Here is a 15,957-nt window from a genome sequence, read left to right on the forward strand (position 1 = left end):
TGCTATATATTTTTTTAATCTCTCCCCTTTTCACAGATGGTTTCTCCCTCCCAGAAGCCTTCAGTGCGTAACAAACATGGCGGCGCCCGGACGGCACGTAGGGCATTATATTCAAAGAAACAGCCGATTTTTAAGAAATGGTATCGAGCAGCTATGGAGTCACAGGTACGACAGCTTCGTTTATCGCAGAATATTATTAAATCAATTAAATTAGTTTATAATTGTGTTTTTCTCTCCATGAGCTTTTCATTCAGCAGCTAGCATTGTTTGACAGGAGGTCATGTCTTCGTAAAGCTAACCTACGTCACTGCAGCAAATGTGTTAAGCAGGTGTGAGGCATACAAACTGTATTTGGCGTAAATTGGTTGACACGGTTCATGTTTTCTCCGTTGTCAGAACATGGTGCTTTTACGTCAGCCATCCTCTCTGTACGTTTGATCATGTCCTGGCCATGTCCTCCCTCAACACGTGTAGTTATCTTAGATAATATATGATATACGGCATGTGCAGCAAGGGGATCTATGAATTAAAACCGTTTTATTTTCCTATGTTTTCCTCCAGGAGTTTTGGTTGGACTCCAGCTCTGCGACAACAAGCTGCAGAAGCTAACAAAGGTAATTTGGAATAATAATGTCAGCACAGACAGTATGTGTGTGAGAAAAATCATAACAGCTTCAAAATATTGACTAAGTCTGACTGTATTCATCCTCAGGGTCACTGCTTGTGTTTAGAACTACATCTATATCATAAAGATGGCAATATTTGTTTCATGTTTTGCTAAATAAATGCAATTATTCAACGATAAACTGAATATATGGATTGTAAAGATAATTGGTGTAACATGAGGCACACTGTTGTTGCATAGTTATTACGTTAAGCTCATAAAGGCATAAAATACACTGTCCAGCAGCCATTAATGACAATGAGCAACAGACAGTTTGGGAATTTGTAAAGTATTGAGAGATGGACAAATGATTGATTTTCGTCTTAACTGTTGGTTTGTTGACAATAAAAACAAATAGACAGATTCTTCAAATGGATTAATGTGTGGAGAATTTGTCTAGATTTTGAGATTATTTATTCTGAGAGGGCATTTGTACTTAATTGTAGTACAACCAGTGACGTTAAAATCTCACCTTTTTCCTCTGTGTCGTTGCAGATTCTACAGATGCGTTTCTCATCCCCAGGAAGAAAACCTGGTACGTGCCCGTTCCTGCGACGTCCAAAAAAACTTATTTAAACAGATCACCCAGTTTAAGAGTCAGCCACGTTTTTATGTTTGTGTCTGAACAAAACTGTGACTGATGCCACTTCTTTCTTCAACAGGAGCAAGGAGGCAGTGCTGGAGGCTCTGGCGTCTACTGTCGGCAGGGTGAGAGCTCCTTCGTATCTCTCCTTCTCTCTCTCTCTGATTATTTTTCAGTGACTCATGTATCCGCCTGTCTGTGTGTTACACTTTCTTCTTTTCTCTTTCCAGGATCCCACAGCACACCCCTACCACTTCCAGGATGACCCTTACCTCTCTCCTAGGACCTCCTCTGAGTTTGTACGTGAAAAAAAATGTTTCAGCCATTTTGGAGGGGATGCTAATTTTGATCGGGTGTTATGTAAATATAGGACAGATGTTGTGTCTCATACAAAATACTTTTTACCCTGCAGACAAAACAATGAAAACTAAAATAATCTATTTTTTCATGGTGTCTATTTTAAGCATTCTAGAAAAGGTCCAGGTGTAATCGATGAAGTTCCGTATGGCTGTATCTTTGGACCTGTCGTTAGGGTTATTAGTTCACCTTGTGGTTTTACTACAATGTGCTGTGAGAAAGAGAGCTATCCATTGCATATTGTTATTATTAATACTATATTGAGTCAAATTAAGTTTGGTTAAATTTCTTCTTCTTGTATTTCAAGTTCTAACATTGTTTTTACACCGATGTACAACAACAGTGTGCAGAAATGCTTAATCAGTACTAACAGTCTAGATTACTGTTGTATCCACAATCAATGTGAAGAGTGCTATCTCAGTTGCAATTGCTGTAAAATAGAGATTTCAGTCCTAAATATTGAGTAACCGGTCGTGTGTCATCGCCCCTCTCTCTGCAGAGGCTGTTCTCGCTCTCTCTAGAGTCTGGCAGGTCCGCGGCCAAATACTTTGTCAACAGCAATCCCAAGTTCTTCACCACAGACTTTGCTGAACCACACATACCCGTAAGAAATCGAACACCTTCTCACTGCAGGATAGAAAACCCAAACAAAATGAGTTCAGTCCAGGAGAGTTCTGGAAGTTACACTGCAGCTTTACGCTCATGGAAATCTCATCGTGTGTCCAGTGTCTGATGCCAGAGAGTGTGACGCCGCTCCTCGAGGAGACGAGTGAGGAGGCGCTCAAGGAACGAATCAGCTTGAGGAAAGTTACAGCCGCTGTCGACATGTACGACCAACTGTTGCAATCTGGTGAGCGCACACGCCAACACGCACACACTTCCTCTGTTCATCGCATACTGCTACATCAATTCCTCGATTCTTTCAGGCACCGCGGTCTCCATGGAAACGACCCATGGGTTGTTAGACCTGATCTGTCTCTACTGTGACAGAGACCCGGTCCAGGAGGGAGGACAGCAGGCTGAGGACGCGGTGAGTCCTCTCCTGTAGTCCTGATCCAAACCTCAGGGTGCTGAGGAGTGACACGGCAGGGGCCGCGAGCAACTTTTCATCATCAATTAATTCTTGATTACTTGTTTTGTCTCTAAAAACATCAGAAAGTGAAAAAAATACAACCCCCCCCCCCCAAAAATGAACTGGAATGAGAAAAGTATATTTAATACAATATATAGATATAGATATATATACATATTATATCAAACTTTTATTTCAGACTAAAGGTCCAGATAGTAAAAAGGATTTAAAATAAAATAAAATACATACAAAATCACCATGATGATATCATGTCATCAACCCGGCAAATAAATGTATACATAAGATTTTTCTTAAATAAGATTTCTTATATATATATATATACATGTATACACATGTATATAAGAACTCTTATGTAAAAAAAAAATCGTGTGTGTATATATATATATGTATGTATGCTTACTTTTGTGTGTCTCTGTTTTCAGGAGGAGTCGGAAGAGGAGGTGAGGAGACGGAAAGGGAGGTTTCGTCGGACTTCCCACATGCTGAGATTCACCTGGAAGGAGAACTCCAACGCAGAGAGGATCTTCAACCTGCTGCCCGAGCGAGACACGCGCTGCTTCTCAGCTCTGATCAGGGGCATGGTGAAGGTTTGTGGGGTTTCATCGCTCAGGTCATTTACGCTGAAGTCATGTCGGTGTGTCGTCTGTTTAAAGTGCACGTGTTTGTCCGTCTTCCCTCAGCACGGAGCCTCCGCAAAGGCCTACAGCAAGTACACCGACATGCTGAACAACAGAGTGACAGGTGAGTTACACCATGGGATGGCAATAATTTGAGTGGAAATTGTAGGTTGAAGTGATTGTTTTTCTTTGCTTTAAAACTCAAATACAAAGTATGACAGTATTCAGGTCATTTTAATATATTTGACAATAATTTTGAGTTCAGTTGTTAAAAAGGCATTTATTATTATTTCAAGAGGCGGTTAAAGATTTGTGTCGTAATAATTGCCTCAGAGGGCTTTACAATCTGGACACGTACGATATCCCTGACCTTTGACCTCACATCGAATCAGGAAAAACTTCCAAAAAATAGAAAAAAAAGGGAAGGAGAGCAACAGAGAAGGATCCCTCTCTCCTGATGGACAGAAGCAATAGATGTCATGGGTACATAAGAACAGTGTTACATAAACATTCAATGAGTATGACACAAATGAATAATAAGTAGTCGGCATGGACCATGATCCAGATTTGCACAATCCATGAAACCGAAGGAGGAAGTGAGGATATTTTCAGTGCACAGTTAGATATCAGCTTCCTTCACTGTTGGTTTACTGTCTTATTTTGATTCTCCTACAACTTAATTAATACATGGATAATTCAGTATGTTGGTTTTTAACCTTGTTTTATTGTTCAGTTGAAGTGTTATTCTTCATGGTACCATGGGGTGGCGCCAACGAGTGCACAAATAGACAACCTGCTGAAGTTTCTGCACACCTTGTGTTTCCAGCTGATGTCCACATCTTCAACGCTCTGGTGTCAGCCGCTCCAGACCTCCGAGACAAATACAACGAGAGATGGGAGCTTATCACTGTAAGACCCCTTTCCCTTGTTTCTTGTTTTTGGATCCCCAAAAAGTAAATATTTATTATATATTAATTTATATATGTAAATATGTATATGTTAAGTATTAACTATAATTTAATTATATTAAAATATTAATTTGAGTTTAAATAATTCCTAAATTATTTTACACTCAATATAAATAATATATGATCAAATAAATTGGATAGAATATATGTATATTTATGTGCATGTGTATATATATATATATAGTGTAAAATAATCTAGGAATTATTAAAACTCATTATTTAATTATTTTTCTATTTTCCGTTTAGTAAAAACATACTAATGAATAAACAAATCAGCCAATAAAGCCCTGCTATGAGTGATGGATGTTACAATGTTTTTAGTTGCAAATGTGTCATGACGGCCTTTCCCTTGACCGTACTCTCTCTCTCTCTCTGTCTGTCTCTCTCTCTGCAGGAGTTGTTGAACCAGATGAATCAGCAGAAAGTTCAGCCCAACCTTCTCACCTTCAACAGTGTTCTCAAAGCGCTGAGACGCTGCGGCTTTCTCGCCAAAACACAAGCTATGTACATTCTGAATGAGATGAAGGCCATGGGAATAGGTGAACTCACACACACACACACACACACACAGAGACACATAAAACGCACTGGAGTTCATTATTTAGACACCAGTGTATCCGTGTGGAACGATGGATGATCCGTAACTTTCTGTGGACTATTCCCTTTGTGTTCAGCTCCGAGTCTGGCCTCCTTCGACCACATCCTGGCGGTCTTTTCCAAAGCAGGTAAACGGGGTGGGAGGTTCCAGTATACTGAGACGTCTCTGCTGCCGTCGTTTGATTTGCATTGAGTGGTTTTTATTTCCCCTTCCAGCCTCCTCTGGCCAGGGCAGCACTGACATTTTACAGGAAGTGATGTCAGTGCTGGGAAAAAACAGCTTCATCTGCCAGGACCCCAACGATGGTACGTTGCTGTGCACGTGTATTATTTTGATTAATATAGATTAATGCTGCGTTCACCACAAATAGCCAGGCGAGTAAACCTACGTGAGAAACTTCTGAATGCAACATTTATTTATTTCTACCAGAAGTGACGCAATAGGGTGGAGCCAAGTACAACCAAACACTTAAAAATACATTTTAGATCACCAAACATTTTACATTTAAAGATTATGAACTGAAAACACAGACAACTCCCAGATTGGAAGACGCTGTGGTAGCGACCTGTCAAACACAAGGTGGCTCCGCCCTAAAGCACACTCTTCTTTCCTTACATGGACTATATTTTACTAAATGAACATCACACTGTACTGTATTTCTGTCTTGAAACTAGAGCTTGAGACCATAAAGTTATGTTTACAGTGTTTACTGAGGGAATACATCAAGAGAGAAGTCATTTTCTCATAGACTTCTATACAACCAGAAGAGCCGCCCCCTGATGGCCATTAGAGAGAATGCATGTTTTGGGCACTTCTGCATTGGCTTTACTTTTTCCGACTCAGAGGTTTGCCGCCTGCTTAAAACACATATACAATTGTAATCGCATGACAAAGCAGAGGGATTTACCCACATCTGTTCTCTCTTGTCCTTTCCAGTTCTATTCTTCACCACTGCGATGAGAATAGTAAGTCTTCTTTATTACTTGTTTAAATATTTATCACAAATGGAATCCTGCCAAGTGCAAGTCCATAACTGCAGATTTGGTTATTATAGGCCTTGTTTGGTCATCAAGCTCCTCTGTCTACTTATACTTTAACTATATATTACAATATAGTATGTATTATGCCCTCTTAACATACAATTAAATCAATCCTTCCCTTTAAAGTAAATACAAATAATAATAATGTATTTATTTGTAATCAGATGTTGGCTGGTTTCAACACTGTTATTTGATTACTTTTTAATTGTCACTGACCTTTTCAGGGGTTTTTTAAACAGCTAATCTTAAATGTGTCTTAAGACATCCAGATACACTGAACTGTGCCCCTCCCCCAATTTACCTTCAGACAAATAAACATCTATTTGTCCACCTAACCCGTTTCCCTCTGTCGGTTTGTGTCCCAACAGTGCCTGGATAATAAAGATCTAGAGCTGGGTTATAAGATCCAGAGTCTAGTAGAACACGGGGAGAACTGGAGGCTTCTGGGAGATTCCTACCAGCAGAGTATTTATTAGTAAGTGAAACATCCGCTGTCGCTCCCTGTATGTGGCGAAGGCGTGACGGCGGGGAAACATCATTAACCACACATGGCGACGAGCCTCGCCGCAGCCCGACGCCTGAACTCTCGTGATGATATCTAATTCTGGAGATGAATTTACACCTTTCTGTTCTTTAAAAAAAAAAAAACTGGACCCCATCTCTCCTCTGTCCAGCGGTCGTTTCTTCAACCTGCTGTGTATGATGGAGCACATTGACGTGGTGCTGAAGTGGTACAGGCGGCTCATTCCCTCGGTCAGTGCAACTCTGCCTTCCTCTAATCCTAAAATCCTATAATCCCAAACTTGCATAATGCAAAACTAAGTTTCATTAAAGAGAATGTGGGTCTTTAAAAGCCTGTGACATACATTACTTTTATTTGTAATGCAAAATACAGGATGAGACTATTCTCATCTTGCCTTTATCTAACTTCACATAGCGCTTGCTTTTTGGGAACTAACAGCCCTTTTGATTACGTCTCTAGTTGTACTACCCGAACCCTCAGGGACTGAAGGACCTGCTGCAGGCTCTGGACACAGACAGTCGCCTGGACATGCTGCCCACCATATGGAAGGGTGAGTTTCAAGATGCCGTTCGGGTTACAGGACTCTTCATACCACTCGGTATAAGTCTCGAGTATGAAATCTGACCCCGGGTTAGTGACGCATGTTAATCAGGGTTCGTACGGTCATGGAAAACCTGGAAAAGTCATGGAATTTTAAAATGGTCATTTCCAGGCCTGGAAAAGTCATGGAAAAAAACTTAAATCATAAAAGTTTTGGAAAAGTCATGGAAATGTGTTATAATCACGTGTTCATTTACGCTGAGTTTGAAATAATTATTATGTTTTTTTAAAGAAACACGCTCAAAATATAAGCCGGCGTACGCTCTCAATCCACAAAATGTTCAAATTTGTCATGTTTTTACCGAGATTTCAGTTTGGTCATGGACATATGGTTTAAAGTCATGGAAAAGTCCTGGAAATCCATCGGTCAAAATGTGTAAGAACCCTGGTTAATATCGTGATGAACCCTGCACATTATTTACATTTCACCGCAGACATCCGGTCTCTGGGTCACGATAACAAAACCGATCTGGTGGAGGAGCTGCTCGCCCTGATGGCCAGGGACCGACACAGTCCAGAGGTCAGTGAAGGGCCGGGGCCCCGACGGTGGGCACGGCGGCGCGATGACGGTGGACGTGTGTTTGTGACTACGCGGTGTGTGTGTGTGTGTGTCACGTTCAGGTTCAGGAGGCGTTCGCGGCGTGTGCCCTGGACGTGAAGAGTGCGTTCGGTGGGAACCGAGGGAAGATCAGTCTGGAGTGGAGCAGCGCCTCCCTCTCGCACATCACCTCCCTGCTGCTGCGAGCCAACAAGACCCCGCAGGCCTGGTGAGAGAGAGAGAGTGAGAGAGAGAGAGCGCCCACCTACAGAAGAGCTTTTACCGTAGTCTGATGCGACCCGCCGCATGATAGATCACGCTGAAATGGATCTGACTTCTCCTCCGCTCGATTGTTGTCTGCAGGGAGATGCTGCAGCTCTTCGAGTCCAAGAACAGAGTTCCCAAGTAAGTCTCTGCCCAAACTACACGTTAACAGAACAATTTATGACATCGTTTCACATTAAGAAAAGGATGCTAGTATTTTACTTGCAGGGTTCATACGGTCATGGAAAACCTGGAAAAGTCTTTGAATTAAAAAAAGTTATTTCCAGGCCTGTAAAACTCCTTAAAACAAATGTAATCCCAAAAGTTGTGCAAAAGTCATGGAAATGTGTTATATTCACACACAGTTTGATTAAAAGAATACACATTTATATCGATATTTATTCTTTTAATCAAACTATTGTCTCGCATGCATTTGTGTCATTTTTCGGTATATTAATTACTCGTGTATACACCAAGATTTCACCTGATGTTTGTGTGTGAAATTTGGTTTAAAGTCCTGGAAATCCATTGGTCAACATGTGTATGAACCCTGTACTTTTTTTTTTTTTTAAATCATGGTAAATCTGTGGCGTTGTTGTTGTCTTCGACATCTCAAACATGTCATGACAGGAAGTTTTCAACACAGACGGTAAAAATGTCACTAGCACAAGGTGATTATTAGATGTTTACATCTCTTATTAATGTTAATGACTGTAGATGCAACTGTTGCATCAAGTTGACGTTTGATCCCACTTGTGCTGATTGGCTGCTTGTGACTCCTTGTGACCGCCCGTTTGCCGCTGTGTTCTTCTCCTCCAGCGACGGGCTGCTGGATGACTTCCTGTCGGCGTGCTGCGGCGGCAGCTCCCCCCAAAAAGCGGTGGAGCTGGTCCAGATGTCCGCAGCCTTCGGCCTGCCTGCAACAGCGAGACTGGCAAAGAGGACGCTGGCCGAGTTCCAAGTGACGGAGGAGCAAAGGTGACGAGTAGAGACGGGGAAACTTAAATAATATTACTAATTTTAGCATCTTTGGGCCGATGGCTGTCATTTCACAAACACCAGAGGCCTGCGTGACGAAGATAGAGCTGAACTATGGATTTAGATCTGTAAGTAAGATGGATGTCTAATACAGCTGTAGCTCTTCACTATTTTCAGGAGGGTTTGTTTGCTATGCACTCTGGGTAAATTAGGACTTGCTCTGCTGTTGTTCAGCCCAGAAGAAAATGCTCAGCTTCTGGAACAATTCATAAGTTACAAGGACATTTTATTGTGAAAGATTCAGCCAAGACACCTGTTGTAAACTCTTACAGGCTCCATATAATAGGACCCTGTCCTGAATAAAGCGTCTTAGATTAGAGATGTTTAGTCACTGCTGAGGACTCCAGAGGAAAATGTTCTTGTTGTCGCATTTGAACTCAACAGGATGTATGTGGTGTCTTTTCCCACTGCCCCTTCCTCGTGTTCTTCTGTCCCATCCAGAGCGGTGTTATCTGAACTGGAGGCGACAGGAGAGACCTCTGACTGAAGGAGACAATCGTGGATGAACAGCTATGACGCCAATCCACTGATCCCAACATGCTTCTGTTTCTAAATCTGTGTATTTAAAAAAATCGACGTTACTTGAACAAGAGCTCAACCTCTAGCCATGCTTTCCTTTGTTCGTCCACTAGAGGCCGCCGTTTCTCCTTCTTCGGGGAGCTTTCAAGTGACTCACAGGGTCTAATCACACTGTCATACCTTACAGTTTCATTCCCACTGTGCAGCTCACCAAAACACTGAAAGAGCAGAGATGAGGGATGTGGAATTTTTTTTTTTTTTATGGTTTGGAGGGAAAGTAGCAGAGGCAAATGTCTCTCGGTAATAACCAACCCGACTTCCTCAAATCACTGATAAGGTGTGTGTGTGTGTGTGTGTGTGTGTGTGTGAACGAATTGCCACTCTGACTTCATGGTGTGCACAGAGTACACACACATACAGACACGGTGATACTGTGTGTGTGTGTGAGGGAGTCAGAACAGAGACTGTTAAGACACAAGGACAAGCGCACACACACACACACACACAGCGATAAGGATATTCCCAAAATCCTCTCCTATTGTGCTCCTCTGTCCCTCAAATACAAAGCATGCTCCCTAAACGGATTAGAGTAATTTGTAAAAAGTGTGGGTGTGCTAACTATTTACAACATCCCTTTTTAAAGCTGGAACACAGAAAACATTTCATAATTATAGCATCTCATTTTATTGTGTTCATTTAATGGCGTGCAAAGCCTGCACAGGTGTGCTCTCCATCGAAATGCTTTTTTCTTCTTTTTCCGACCAATAATTAGCCGAGCTGGAGGTATGACCTTATAGGGACAAGTGGGCTTGAGGTGTGTGTGAGTGTGTGTGTGGGAGGGGGAGGCACCTTCAGATGGGTGTGGTCTGGGGAATTGCTGCAGGAGGACCTGCCTAAAGACACATGTACACACGTACACACTAGTGATGGGAATTCCGGCTCTTTTTAGTGAACCGGCTCTTTTGGCTCGGCTCACTAAAAAGAGCCGGCTCTTTCGGCTCCCAAATGGCTCTTCAGATTTTTGGGTGCTTAAATTAATTTATTACCAACAATAATGTAAAATGATGCACAATATGAATTACTAATGCACTATATCAAATGTTTATTATATAAATACACTTTTATGTACACTCTACAGAGTGATAACAAATAATAATTAGAAAGTGCAAAAACAAACGTTTAACTATTTACAAATGAACTTAACTAACTTTTAACTATTTAAAACTTTTAGCTTTTTAATACTGAACAAATTTAAAGTGAAACATACAGAAGCTTACAGAGTCACACAACAAAATATAAATTAAAATGTGTAAAACAAAACAAAAAATCAGCAGTTTTGTCCTTCAGTGAAGGTTTGCATTGAGAAAGATCAAGTGCCTCAGCTTTGAGGGGCTGATCCTGTTTCTTCTCTCTGTAATGATCTGCCCTGTTTTGGAGAAGATTCTCTGAGGGGACTGACGTTGCTACAATGCATAGTCTCCGTGCCATCACACAAGTAAGGCGTGGGTACACTGAAGCCTTGGTCTCCCACCAGCTCAGTGGGTCTGCACTTCTCTGGAAAAGGGGCTCCTCAAGGTAGGATCTCACTTCCAGAATCGAATCTGCTGAAGGATTCCTTCTTGTAGTGTCGCCACTTGCACGTTCTTCAAAGAACCTCCAAACAGCAGATGCTTGTGGCTCCTCGTGCTCTGCTGCTTCTTCTCCTCTTGGCCCTCTGGCAGTGAAGTTGGCTGGCCGGACCTTGCTGCTGCTGCAGTTACTCTCTGGAGAGCTTCATCAACCGCTCTGTTATCATGAAAGGCCAGCTTCTTGAATCTTGGGTCAAGAACGGTGGATTCTGAGAGAATAGGGTTATACTCAATTCTGTGGAACTTTCTGTCCATGGATGCACAGAGAGCAGCCACTAACTCTGTCACTTTCCTGTCGTTACTCTGGTCTGGTGCTCAGCTGTCACTCTCTGCACACCTTTGCAGAGGATTAACATTTTGGAGGCTGTGACATAGCTGAAAAAGAGTAAACAATAAGTGTTAAAATTATGCTTTGTTTTATTTAGCAGTATATATTTTACTTCTGGTCATGTCTAATTCGCTTTTCATATCAATAATGCAACAACAACAAATAATAATAACAATAATAATCATGTGATAACATTTGTACACTACACCTGTCTGCACTGATCTCCACAGTGACCTGCTCGAATGGCTCCAGAACAGTGCATGCCTCCTGCAGTACCTCCCATTCCTCTTGGCTCAGAGGATCAACTGATGCATTCATAACAGCCAGGGTAGAGATGACTGCATCCTTGGACTCCAGAATCCGTTTTATCATATGAAAGGTGGAGTTCCACCTTGTGACACAGTCTTGTTTGAGCTTCAGCTCAGGCATGCCCATCTGTAGTTGGGTAGATTTGAGCTTGTGTGTGGCTGTTGTGCTCCTGTGGAAAAACTCCACTATCGTCTTCACTTTGTTCACAGTGGGCTTCATCACCTTCAGAGCATCTCTTACAAACAGGTTGATTGTGTGTGCAAGACATGGGTGGTGGGTCCATTTCAGGGTTTTAATTGCTTTGGTTATGTTAGCTGCATTGTCACTAACACAGCAAACCACTTTGTTTTCCACGCCCACTCTTTTGCCACTTTGAGCAGCTCCTCTGCTAAGTTGTCAGAAGTGTGTCTGTCACTGAACTCAAAACAATCCAGAAGACAGGACACCATTTTGTAACTTTCAACAAAGTGACATGTAACTGACAAGTAGGATGTGGTGGTACGGGATGTCCAGCTGTCAGTTGTTAGACAAACTGCTGTGGCTTTTTTAACCCTCTCTTGCAGTGTAGCACGTTCTCTGTCATACAGGCCTGGGATGATTCCTTGGGAGACTGTTTTCCTACTTGGAATTGCATACATTGGATTGAGTGCATGAATAAACCTTCTGAATCCTTTGTCATCCACAACTGAAAATGGTTGGAAATCACATGCAATCATTTTGGCCAGTTCTTCATCAATTGTCTTCTGTCTTGCTGTGGTCATAGACTTTTGAAAAAATTGGCTCATAGAGCTCTGGGGTGTACTTTTAGGTGGTTGTGGTGGTGTACTGGACGATGCTGTAGACACTGCAGTTGCAGCAACAGTTGCAGTAGACATACTGGCACCTTCATGAATATCAGGCTCACTTGCTTGTCTTTTTTCTTCCAATTGCACTAACGGATGAACAGTTCTCATGTGCCTGTGCAGGTTGTTTGTGGAGCCAGCTCGATATGAGATTTTAGTCTTGCAGACTCTACATTCTGCCTTTGTTTGGTCAATGTAATTGAAATGTGTCCATATTTTGCTGCGTTTTCTGTTGATGCTCATTTTCTCAACTTTTTTTTGTTTTACCTTTCCAGTCCGTTGCTTTCTTTCTCTCTCGTGACTCGTCTCCCTCCTGTTCGTGTGCTGCTTGTTGTGTGTGCTGTGTGTGTAACTCCCGCCCCTCCCCCCTCTGCTCAGCGCAGGCACAGAGACGACACAACACATATTGACCAATCAAATGCGGCTTGAGAGAGAGAGAGAGAAAAAAAAAAAAAGCGGCTCCCAATCAGGAGCCGACTCCCGTCGTTCACGTCAAAGAGCCGGCTCTTAGAGCCGTTTCGTTCGCGACCGACACATCACTAGTACACACACACACACACACACACACACACACAAATGCACACACGTTTGCTGCTTCATAACCACAACCTTAACACAGAGTCCTGTTCACCTGCTCCAGAGGGTGGTCTGGGAGGGGGGACACATTCACACCTTCCCTCATCTGAATTGTTTTTGCTATTAACGCATATATTTGTTCCCCTTTATTTTTGGACTCTTCTGTGAGAAGTACTGCAAGTGTAGTTAAAGGGACTAAAACATAAATGTTCCCCCTCTTTCCTGTCGCGCTATTAATCCGTGTGGACTGTTGTGGTGCGCCTGGTTTTGGAGACATATCGGCCTCAGAGATGTCTGCCTTCTCTCCAATATAACGGGACTAGACGGCACTTGTCTTGTGGTGCTATAAAGTGCCAAATAACTCAACAGGAATGTCTGTTTTAGAACTCCTGTCCCGTTTACTGAAGCTAATCCACGTCGTTTATCTCGAGTAAATGGCACTACGGGTAAAAATAATTAAATGTATTTAAGATTTTTGGGGTGAACTGTCCCTTTAAGGATTATAAATCACCTGAAGGACCTGGAATAATAGCACAAGTGTAAAGTTACCATCAACAATGGGGAGTTTGGTTCTCCTGGATAAAAGGAAAACAAATCACGAAATAGTTTTTCTTCTGCATTCTTGCAACGCCCCCCCCCCCCCCCCCCCCACACACACACACACACAAAAACAACACAGTGGAAGTGGTCGGTCACAAGCGTTCCTTTTTCCCACTCCCTTTATGCAACGTGGTGATTGACGGCTGTAATTGAAATCCAGCACCGATAAGGATGACCTCATCTTTTACGTTATGATTTGGAATGTAAATTAAAATGTCTTCACTTTCAAACATTAGAACAATACTTCTTACAGAGACTGACAATTTTATCGATGATTTATACTTCATATTAGGCACATAAATGGACCACGGTGAGCGCAGTTCGACAGGTTGTGGACCTGAAATGTCAGTTTCAAAGTCCAGTAACGGTACAATAGTTGAGATTAACTACACGCAGAAAGCAAACTTAGTTATTTTGCTACTTTTGTGTTTGTGTCAAGCAAGGAGCAAACCCTTAAACCCCTGTGCAGTTATGTGGATAAGAGAAGATATAAATCTGGCCTTCCTTTGAGAACAAAATTAATATTTCAAATAAAAATCATTCTTTCTAATCTTGTCAATGTCTTGACTATATTTTCTATTCATTTTGCAATTAATTTGATATATAAAAGAGTGAGTTTTCATGGAAAACACGAAATTGTCTGGGTAAACCCAAACTTTTGAACGGTAGTGTATATTTTGACATCTTCATCGTCTTTGATAAGATTGTATCTTTACTGTGACATCACACATGACTCCTTCTACACTGTCAGTAATCAAGCAGCGCGACGAGTTAAAACAGTCAGATGATCCTGAGCGTGTTCGTGCAAGACACTCGCTGCACAACTGTGGATCCAAAACCCACCGCTGTGGGAAAACAGAACAAAATCAAGACCCTTCTGGAATGATCTTCCTTGGAATTCGATCGCAGCTGGAGGAATCTACTCAAGACGAGACACGGCACATCAGAGGCCGAGATGGAGAGATGCGAGAAGAGACGGGAGGGGGAGGGATAGGAAGGAAGGAAAGGTATGAGGAGAGGAGGAATTCCTGCGTGTAGAGACTGGCAGCAGCGGCGGAGCTCTGACACTCAACACAAAGTTACACTCGCTGATAATAAAGTGTTTGCAGAATGAACAATCCGTAATCTGCTGCAGATCAATATTTGAACACAACCTACGGTACTTCACCTGACGGGGATGCGTTTTCTAATCTTCGGTTTGCGTATTATGTGTTCAAGTGCTTTCTATAAAGAAGGGCTAACGTGCTGGTCATGTAAATGAAGTACACCGATATGTATGATTATGCAGGATGGGAAGTGATGGAAGACATTGGAAGTGATGAAAGATTGGATTGAATTGGATTCAATTTATTGTCATTGCTAGAGTAAAGGTACAGAGGCAACGAAATGGCAAGAAAAGTGATGGAAAGATGGTCAAAATACTGTGATATGAAGTGTGAACTCAAAGAACATTGCTTCCCAATTTGGTAGATTTGCGTTGTTAATTCATTAGGGACACATGTTTATACTTATTCTAAATATATAATCCATTTAATCTTATTTCCATATATGTATGTTAATAAACAAATATATCTTGCCATGACACATCTCAGTCCGCAAATGTCGATGGCTTCAGATATCGGGTGGCCCAAGTCCACCTCTGGACCTCTGTATGCCTGAAGTTGCATTATTATTCCTTCCTTTACTTTGGAGGCTGGAATTGCCAAACCAAAGTCAGTTAATGTGACCCTGAAGGACTCATCCTGGTGATAGATAAGCGTAACGTTGTCAGGTTTCAGGTCTGTGTGAAGGATGTCGATACCCTGCAGGGCTTTAAATGCTATTGTGTTATGAGGCGGATTTCATTAAGTGTAAATGTTGCCTGTCTATGCACCACCAGGTCCCAAAGGCTCCTGGACAGCATCTCGAAGGCGACACATTGCATGTCTTGGCTTATTATGAAACTGTCTATGAATCTCACCAAGTTCTTTTTTTCTGGGTCCTGAGTTCCAGCATTTTCTCGTTTAACGTGATCTTTAACGTCTTTATGGATCTTGATAATATCCGACACTGTCAAAACTTCACTTTGAAATTTGGTGCTGAATACCGGTTGCCTCCTTATACTCCTCTGGTGTTGTAGTTCTCCATCCTGAATTGGGTGAGCATTGTTCCCTGTTGAAATAAGGGTTGGTGCTCTTTCCAGAATTCAGCAGGTGGTCTAATGGCTGACCGAGCAAATGACAAACAGTTCTCATCGCGTGGTGTTGATTCCACAAGAGAGGTTCTAGCAAAA

At 42.0% G+C, this 15,957-nt stretch overlaps 2 protein-coding genes across 2 annotated transcripts; one reads left to right on the plus strand and one right to left on the minus strand.

Moving 5' to 3' along the window:
• Positions 1–36: 36 nt before the first annotated feature.
• ptcd3 (pentatricopeptide repeat domain 3) lies at positions 37–9,481 on the plus strand. The gene is given in 24 exon segments (XM_056439846.1): positions 37–72; positions 74–165; positions 562–614; positions 1,160–1,199; positions 1,327–1,372; positions 1,478–1,546; positions 2,104–2,208; positions 2,331–2,454; positions 2,531–2,634; positions 3,120–3,284; positions 3,378–3,438; positions 4,141–4,223; positions 4,677–4,821; positions 4,957–5,007; positions 5,096–5,185; positions 5,817–5,845; positions 6,289–6,395; positions 6,595–6,673; positions 6,903–6,993; positions 7,478–7,563; positions 7,665–7,810; positions 7,945–7,986; positions 8,665–8,823; positions 9,325–9,481. Coding segments are annotated over 24 exon segments (2,049 nt in total). The 3' UTR covers positions 9,371–9,481.
• Positions 9,482–11,111: 1,630 nt separating this feature from the next.
• LOC130209923 (zinc finger BED domain-containing protein 4-like) lies at positions 11,112–12,013 on the minus strand. Its single transcript, XM_056439847.1, has 2 exons — positions 11,567–12,013; positions 11,112–11,405 (listed from the first exon to the last, which is right to left on the minus strand). The coding sequence occupies exons 1-2, from the start codon at positions 11,884–11,886 to the stop codon at positions 11,315–11,317; spliced, it is 411 nt and encodes a 136-aa protein (XP_056295822.1). The 5' UTR covers positions 11,887–12,013; the 3' UTR covers positions 11,112–11,314.
• Positions 12,014–15,957: the final 3,944 nt, after the last annotated feature.

Source organism: Pseudoliparis swirei, chromosome 19 (genome assembly GCF_029220125.1).
Source record: "Pseudoliparis swirei isolate HS2019 ecotype Mariana Trench chromosome 19, NWPU_hadal_v1, whole genome shotgun sequence".
In the NCBI taxonomy this organism is placed as follows: Eukaryota; Metazoa; Chordata; class Actinopteri; order Perciformes; family Liparidae; genus Pseudoliparis; species Pseudoliparis swirei.